The 9,290-nt window shown below is 26.3% G+C and overlaps 1 protein-coding gene across 1 annotated transcript; it reads right to left on the bottom strand.

The window, feature by feature from the left end:
* Positions 1-513: 513 nt before the first annotated feature.
* LOC132926442 (ATP-dependent DNA helicase DDX11) lies at positions 514-7,790 on the bottom strand. Its single transcript, XM_060990798.1, is given in 18 exon segments — positions 514-892; positions 1,766-1,984; positions 2,040-2,170; positions 2,266-2,389; positions 2,494-2,643; positions 2,721-2,931; positions 3,023-3,227; positions 3,346-3,475; positions 3,945-4,099; positions 4,166-4,289; positions 4,907-5,059; positions 5,119-5,365; positions 5,496-5,659; positions 6,336-6,480; positions 6,482-6,534; positions 6,841-7,089; positions 7,231-7,405; positions 7,509-7,790. Coding segments are annotated over 17 exon segments (2,664 nt in total). The 5' UTR covers positions 7,402-7,405; positions 7,509-7,790; the 3' UTR covers positions 514-859.
* Positions 7,791-9,290: the final 1,500 nt, after the last annotated feature.

Raw genomic sequence — 9,290 nt, 5'->3', positions numbered from 1 at the left:
CGCGCATAACACACATACCAATAATGTTCGTTTTGTTTCAGCGTGCCGTCAAGGTCGTGTATTATGTTTGGAGCAACTAATAATTCGCAGCACTGTGATGCCATTACGACATAGTGGCATAGTGCACACGGACAGACGTGATTGTGATACAAGTTATGAAAAAAAAACCTCGACATAATCCTGCACTGCAGAGCCACACGTGTCCGCATAATTGTTGGTCATAAATCATAATAAAATACCACGAAGGGAAAATTTGTCTCGATGTCCAAGATAATAAAAAATATAAACCTACTGTTAGGTAAATGTACATAATATATATATGTAATAAATAGGGAAATAAAACAATAGTTTGTAAACATCCCACAAAAGTCAGTGTTATTCCATACCAACCATACCAAAATGTATTCATACAAAAGTTAAATAAAACAAAACATTTTCATAAAAAAAACTATATGATATAATTAATGCAAATAAAAATAAATTTTCATAAATTTTTGTACATTGAACATTAATAAAACTGAGTTACTAGTTTAATACAATTTTGGCAAAATACATTTTATGATATTATTATACATTTATTTTTCTAAAAATATTCTTTATTACAAATATTTAATTCTAAGACTGTGAGTCATATTCATACATTATTCATTGAATTTAAAAACGTAACTCATAGTTTCATCATATAGGAATAGTTCATAAAACAAAACATTAAAAGTAAAATAAAAAGTAAACAGTTAATTTTTTAAAACAAAGTATGAAAAGTAAAAAATAACTAAGAAATGAAAATCTTGATTAAAAAATAAATTTTAAAATATTTACTAATTGTAGCATCTTGAAATTTATTTATAAAATCAAATGATCATTGTTGTAATTTCTTTTTTGCTGTAAAAAACTGAAAATAAATAATAGCTGTCATTGAAATTTACTGTATGTAGCAGTTATTATATGCACATGTTATGAGTTATATTTAACACTAAAATATTATTTATTTAACACTTAATACTTGTAACATATAAACATAACTAGTTATAAATATAACTATATAAATAATTAATTTAAAAATACTATATTATTTATAATTTAATATTTATAAACATGTACTCAACACATTTAATTTTAATTTTTAATTCCTCATTCTTATTATTAAATTATTACTTATGTAATATATAATAAACTACTTTAAGGTATTTAATTTTAAGAAAAAAAGTAATGAACTAATATTTATCCGGTTATCCCCATATGACGGTCATTAAAAAGTGAATATGATTATAAAACTTAGTTGACAATAAATTATCTAAATATTTAAAAAGATTATATTTATACACTAAGAAAGATAAATTATATGACTGAAAATAACAATTAATTTTTGCTTTAAAGTATCTTTATTTTTAGCATAAAATTGTGAATAAAAAAGTAAATAAATAATAATGTAAAATTTAAACCTAATAAAGTCAATAATAGGATAAAGCAACATATCTAAAATTATTTAATTAAATAATAAATAAAACAATCACTATTTTGTTTAAAAATATTACTTAGTTAATTAATTATTAAAACCTATTCATTCAACATGCATAAAAATAATTGTAAAATAATTTTAATATGTATACGAGTAGTCATATTGTTCAAATTTTAACTAATTTTGATTATTGCAGTGCATGCAGCAAAAGCATTTTATAGATTACAATATATTATTCCTACTGGCTACTTGGATTTCAATATAAAAATTATCGATTTTATTTTTAAATGTATAACAAAAGAATACCTTATTTAACTGAGCAAATGCTGATCCAAATTTGGAATGTACTTGTAAAGAAGGTTGCAACCATTTAGGAAGAGCATTGCAAACATTATCTCTTTGGTAACGATGATCTAAAAGTAATACTGCCGCATAATCTCGTTGATGACGTACAGAACGACCAATTGATTGATTTACAGCTTTCATACATAAATTTTCATAATGCTGTTGCCCAGTACCTTGACCCTAAATAATAATAACTATATTTTTAAGTTCACTTTTAAAATTCAATATATTATACCATATGGCTATTAAGATAGTTCATTTTCTGTTGTAATTCAAGTGACTTAATATTTGGATATGGAAGACCAATGACAATAACACAACGTCCCAGATCATCACTAAAATTCAAACCTTCACTTAACTTTCCACCTGTAATAATATAAATATAATACAAATTATATACCAACCTATTGTAAAATGTATAATATTTATTTAATTAGTGTAAAATCTAAAAATATAATTACCAATAACACTAAATAATAATGCACCCGTTACTTTAGGATTAGTAGGCGATGTTTTTGTAATGGCTTGCGAATAATTCTTCAAAACTTCGTCAACTTGATTAGTTAACTTTGGTTCTCTAAACACCTTCAGTTACAATAAATTAAGTTATATTTCGTACAATTTTAAATTTGGGAATTATTTTTACATTAAATCATTAAGGATGGTAAAAAATAAACAGATATAATTACTTTTTTTCTTTCTGAAAGTCTATTAATAACCTTGTTTTTCTCTAAATGCTGATAAACAAGCTGTTCATAGTCATAAGAAGGAAAAAAACACACAATTCCAGCAGGAACTGTTCGACAAATGTTTTCTAGTAATGAACCAATTTCATTAAGCTATAACATATTGTGACTTGAAAAGTATACTAGTTAAACATTTTAACGTTTATAATAATAAAAAAATACAATCATACCATTTTAATTGAAGTTCTCTCTTGATAAGAAAAATCTAATTGTTTACCAGTTGGCCCAGAACATACAATCAATGGTAAGATGTGATCTGGTGGTACGACATGACCACAGCTGAAATGCACAATTCTATCAGAATTATCACCATTGAAATTGAACAACTGATCCTTAAACTCGGATATAGGTTCCATTGTTCCACCCGAAACAATCACTGACCTAATGTTAGAATATTTAAATTACTATACTTAAAAACATAAATAAAATACTATTATAAAATTATTAAAATAAAAAGAATAGAAATATTTACCTAGCTTTATCAACAATTTCTTTAAAATGAACTGCAGGGTTCAGAAGTAAAAATTTAAATACTCCTTTGCCAACTAATGGCTGTGTAGTACTAATAATACGACCATCTTCGCAGCAATTTGTTAATGACTCTATAAATGCCATTACTGGTGTAAGAGGGTTGTTGCTAATTATATCTGTGACTTGTGGCTCAGTATGTTTGTTATCTTAAATACAAATATAAATATATTATATAAAATGAAAATTTAATTGTAGATGTATTTGTGTTAAATTTACAAATTAAATACATAATTATTTAAATGTTTATAATTTCTGTTTTCCAACCTTTTTTTAGTTCTTTGCCTTTATTTTTTTTAGCTTCAATTTCTTTGAGAAAAGTTTGTAAACTGCTTAGTTTAGGTTTAATTGGTTGCAATGATACTGAAGGCATATATTTTTCAGAATAACCTCTAATCTGAAAATTAAAAAATATATATTGGGTGATTCTTTTATAGAACAACATTCATTATTTCAAAATCTATTAACGTTTTTGAAAATATTTTTTTTTCATAATTACTAGTTATTTTAATATTTTTTACTTTTTTGAATGACAACATACTTTTTTATTCATATTCTAAAGCAGAATATTTTTCGGAGTATTTTGATACACAAAATTCTAAATTCAATTGAGTAGTTTATGAGTTTTAAGTATTGCAAGTTTAAATTTTAGGTGAACAAAGTAGTAAACCATCATTCTATGGGGTTTTCCATGTCACTCAATTTCGCTAACCAAAATTTTAATTAGGTATTAGGTAAGCTACTCATCCGAATTTAGATTTGTATGTATTGAAATACTTCAAAAGATATTCTGCTTCAGAATATGAATTTAAAAATGTATGTTGTCATTCAAAAAAGTAAAAACTTATAAATATTATAAAAATTACTTTTTGACCTATCTTGCTTCTTTTAAAAAAGTCAACAAGAGTGAACATGTTTAGATGATCAATTTCGGCTTGATGTACAAAATTTTCAAGCGTGTAAACTTTTGACTCAACTTTTATTCGACTATTTTCCGTATAACTAACACCCGGAGTACCACCTTTAATACATGAAAATGATTAGATATTATTAAAATAATGTGATAATATATTAATAGCTACATTACCAAGCATGTTAATGAGCTTTCCAATAACATAAATTAACTGATTCAAATGCAGCAAATTATTGGCACTAAACCTTAACTCAAACTTGTTCTTGTACTGTATTAACTGGCTATAACTATGGGTCAACTAAAATGTAATAATTTAAAAATGATTAGATAAATCATATATCAAATTAGTAAAAGTAAGACTTAAAAATATCACTTAACAATATGAAAAGAGAAGCAATATAGAAATACAACAGTTATATAAAGAACCAGACATAGTAGCAGTATTAAAATATAGGAGAATAGTATGGGCTGGTCCTGTATGGAGGTCAAATAGTCTTATGAAAACAGTTTTAAAATGGAAAAGACCACTAGGCAGATCGAAACAAAGGGGGATTGATAAAGTGGAGAAGTATTTAGCAGAGATTGGAATCTCAGATGGTGAAACAATAGCACAGGATAAAGACAGATGGAAGCAAGTTTGTGTTGCGGTAATGGACCTTAATGGCCTTTAAAAAAAACCGAAGAAGAAGAAGACATAAAAACAATAATTCTGCTAATTATGTGCAACAACTAGAAGACTATTATTTATATATAACATGCACAAATACAGAATCTGAAACTGATTGTAACTAGAAATATTTTTAGTAAACAAACTTGAGAACAAAAATTAATTTAATGGTATATCGTATATAGCTATAATCTAAGTAAATAATTGCAAATAATTATATTATTAAATATTATTTATTATAGATGTACCTGTTGACCATTTATTTGTGAGCTGTGTATATGACCAATAGTATCTAATAAATTATGAGCTTCATCAATAATGAATACATTACCCTCAAGATGGATGCCACTTGCCTCTCTGGTACTTTTATGTAATAATGTATTATATGGTAAAGTTATAATCTATAAATGCAAAATAAATAAACAATATATAACATTAATATTATTTTATTTTACATTACCTGGGCATACTTTATAGATTCTCTACTAGCATAATATGGACAAGCAGATATTTGATCTCCTCTATTTACTAATTCTTCCATATCTCTTAATTCTGTAGTTACTTCCTCGGCTAATGATTGAATTTTATCTTTATCGTTATATACACATTTGCATAAAGTTTCAGATTTTTTTTTCTTAACTACTGAACCAGCTGAAGACACTTTGGTAGGTTTTTCAGAAGTCTTTTTTTTTCCCATTTCTAAACATCTGTATGCAAAATCATATAAAACTTAAAGAAAGTAAAATAAAAAAATCTATTGCAAAAATAAATTATTTATTCAATAATTGTTACAAAAGCTAAATATATTTTTGAGGATATTCAAATATTAAAAATTACCTTTCATTCATTAAAGTAACATTTTTTAATGTTTTCACTGTTTTATTTATGCAATAATTTTGACGAGACGCTAATGGTATAATACGAGAAGTGGAAAATGGACTTTTCTTCAGTTCAGCCACAAACTGTGATAATTGAGAATGAGTACGACTACAAAAATAAATCTATAAATTGGAAAATTAAATAAATTAAACATAATATAATTATCCATAAATTAATGAATATTAACCGTAAATACAATAGAAAAACCCATAAAAATAAATTTACACAAGAAAAATAGTACTTATATAATTATTTTTGTGTTCGTAATTAGTTTACATTGTTTTAGTTTAAGAAAATTTGACAAATTGTCTAACGAATTAAGATTTTTATACTAAATGTATCTTTAATTTTTTAATCTATACAAGTGATAAAAGTAAAATAATGTAGGTTACCAATTAAACTATTAATAAAAATACTTTTCTCAAACCTGTCAACATATTTATCAATAGTTGGGTAATAAAATGCAATTTATTGAAAGGTTTACTATACTATACTATACCATAATGAGTACTTAGGGTTTTTTTTTTATTAATCACAAAATTAATAGGTAATTTACTACTTTAAATATATATATATATGTATATTTAATATTTAGTAATATTCTAAAATGTAGTTTTTATAATATTATATAAAATTAAATTTTTTTCAGTTTAAAATAAAACCAACAAGATTTTAGAAGTATAAAATATATGTAAAAAGTCATTCAAATTATAGAAAAGATTTATAATGATAATAATACCTATAGGATATTACATCTCAATTAATTCATGAAATATAATATAAATTGTCGAACTTTACTTTGACTCCTTCATACTGGACTTTTTCATCGGATATTTCTTCAAAATCATCCACAGAAGACAATTGATCATAATCTTCGAGTAAATATTCACTTTCTTCATCAAAAAAATCTTTGTCTTTTTCTATTTCAATGGAATTTTTTTTGGTTTAATGTTTTAGTTGCCAATGACTTGACTTTATTTTTTTTAACCTCTTGTTCCTGAATATATGATAAAAAAAACATTATTTAGTTATTAATTAAATACAAAATATATATCTTATATTGTATAATAAATATTTACAATAAAGTATATTATATCATATATATTGTATGAAAAATGTTAATACAATGTATAATTTACATTTAATACTAATATGCAATATTCTAAATACAAACAATGACAAGGATTGTCGGTGGTCTGACGGCCCCTACTACCAACACCGACCAGTGATCAGCAGTGGCGGTGAACATGTTAATATGTTGAATAATAAATTAACAAAAAATTCAATAATTTAAAATACCTACCTTTTTAATTTTTTCAATATTATTATTGAATTCTTCCAATGATTTAAGCATTTTATTTATTTCATATACTTTATGTTGTTGTTCTGCTAATTTAGCTTGTCCAGTGATCCAATCATCATCATCATCATTATTAGTTTCTTCGTTTTTCATAGTAAGTGACTCGAGTGCCAGCTTGAGTTGTGTCCATTCTCTATTTTCATGATCAAGTAACCAACGTACAGCCCCACAAATAATACTTAAAGTTTTACCCTAATAAAATATTCAATTAAAATATTTCAAAAGCAATCACATTTATTCATATTCTGGTAAATTAAGAATAAAAATAAATATTTTATGTTTAGAAACAAAACACGGTGGGACTTATATAAGGAAAAACTATTCGTGACTTACAGTTCCAGTAGGACTTTCAAAAATTCCTAGTTTCTTGCCTTCTATAGCTGAATAAAGTTCTGACATGAAATCATGTTGGATCCCGTATGGAGTAAATGGGAATGAAAATGTTGAAGGAGTTTCGAGTTTTTCTTCGGCAATCAAGCATTTTAAATCGTCACCGTCAGGCATGTTGCTGAATTACAAAACAAAAACAATGATTTGATTTCGGTTCGCAAAATGTCGTGTGTAGCAATGACCATCAACGGGGTTTTGACGGAAACAGTTGAGGAACTTACTTTCATCAGTTACAAGTAGGTAACTTGTTGTGCAGAGTACTATTGTGCACGTCGTAGGCACTTGTACCAATTTTGGTTTGGCCGATCGATTCTTTGACCGCGATTGAAAAACCAACGACAATGAAAATACTGAACACGGTTAACAAATCTCGTAACGGTCTCAATTCTTTGGTTCGGTGGTTCAATAGTACTCGCCGAACGCCTGAGCGATGACCGTACGAAGTGTTAGAACTCACAATTCATTTACAAATTCACAACAGATTTCGTATTTTCGTCGAGTTATCTCGAATAGTCAATCACGATTTTTGGCGCGAAACCACAGATGCCAGTCGGCACTATCAGCAGTGAAAGGTGCGCCGCAAAAACGAAACGACAATTCATACACTGTTGAAAACAATTAGATAATGTTCACGTTTTGTTCGACGACAGTGTTCGTGCGTCATGCCTCCGGCCTCGTGGGCTATTAAAGTAATCGGTCAAAAAGTCCGTTTTAAAAAAATTTTGACAAAAAGAATAATAAGTACATAATATTTCTACTTGCTCCACATCGACGATATTTATAAAACCAACTAATAGGTAAGGTATTAAATACATAAACAAAATAATATTTCAAATGAAAGATAATTTCAATTTACAATAAATTTTAAAGACCTATACAAATCTATATCCTACCTAAGATTGCTGAAAATAATTTGTTCAATGAAGTAAATTTAGTTTTTAGTTTTTAATCCAAATAACTGGCACGATGACATAAGAATTAATCGCTAAACTACTTTTTGAAAACTTGTTTTATGGATTATTTTATACTTATAACAGTTATAACACAATCTAAAACCGACAGTCTAAATAATTCTTGTATTTGAAAAATAATTAACTAAATTAAATTATAATTGCGTATCTTTACAATTGTTTTTTTTTTTTATAAATTTTTTGTTTATGCATTATGTATAGCACCTTATGTGTAGTATCTAATATTATTATTACACAAGTGTAATACTACTGTACTGTGTTACACAATGTATTAGTATACACAACATAGACATTTTCATTTAATAAATACTCTTTACTATCTGGTGTCAGATAATATTTCTTTAACACGTTGACTGCCACATGGCCGCCAGCGGTCATCTGTAATTCTCAAATTTTATGCATTTGTGACCGCCGGCGCCCATAGTTCATCATTACTACCACGCCATATGACCGTCGGCGATCATAAATGCATTTGGTTTTATATTATTAACTTTTCTATGGCGCTACAATAATGCACTAAAATAAGGACCGTGGCGTAGCGGGAATTATTACAATTTTTTTTCTATTTTTCTATTTTTTCAAATATTTGGGTACAAATTTAGAATACATTGAAAAATATTCTTGGTGTAAAACAAATACCAATTGAATGACCGCCGGCGGCCATGTGGCAGTCAACGTGTTAATTTCTGTCCTTACATAAACCTTCAAATGGAATTTGTTATAATTTATAACAAATAATAATATATTATAATTTTAATAATAAGTAAATTAGTATTAATCAACATTAATTTTATAAATATATATAATGTATTTTAGCCAAAAATAAATAATTGTCAATATTATGTGGGGTATTATATATTTTTATATCAAGTTGTCTTCATCAACAGGTTAACGATTCACTGAAGACTTACGCTGCCACTAATGAGTCTCTCTATTCTACTCTATCCAAAGTTCACTTTATTTTTTGCATATCTATTTAGTATTTACCAATTCTTATTCCGTAATTTATCTTTACAGAATCTTTGTATGTGA

The sequence above is a fragment of the Rhopalosiphum padi genome, chromosome 3 (assembly GCF_020882245.1).
Source record: "Rhopalosiphum padi isolate XX-2018 chromosome 3, ASM2088224v1, whole genome shotgun sequence".
NCBI lineage: Eukaryota > Metazoa > Arthropoda > Insecta > Hemiptera > Aphididae > Rhopalosiphum > Rhopalosiphum padi.
This window is presented reverse-complemented; position numbering and strand designations above follow the sequence as displayed.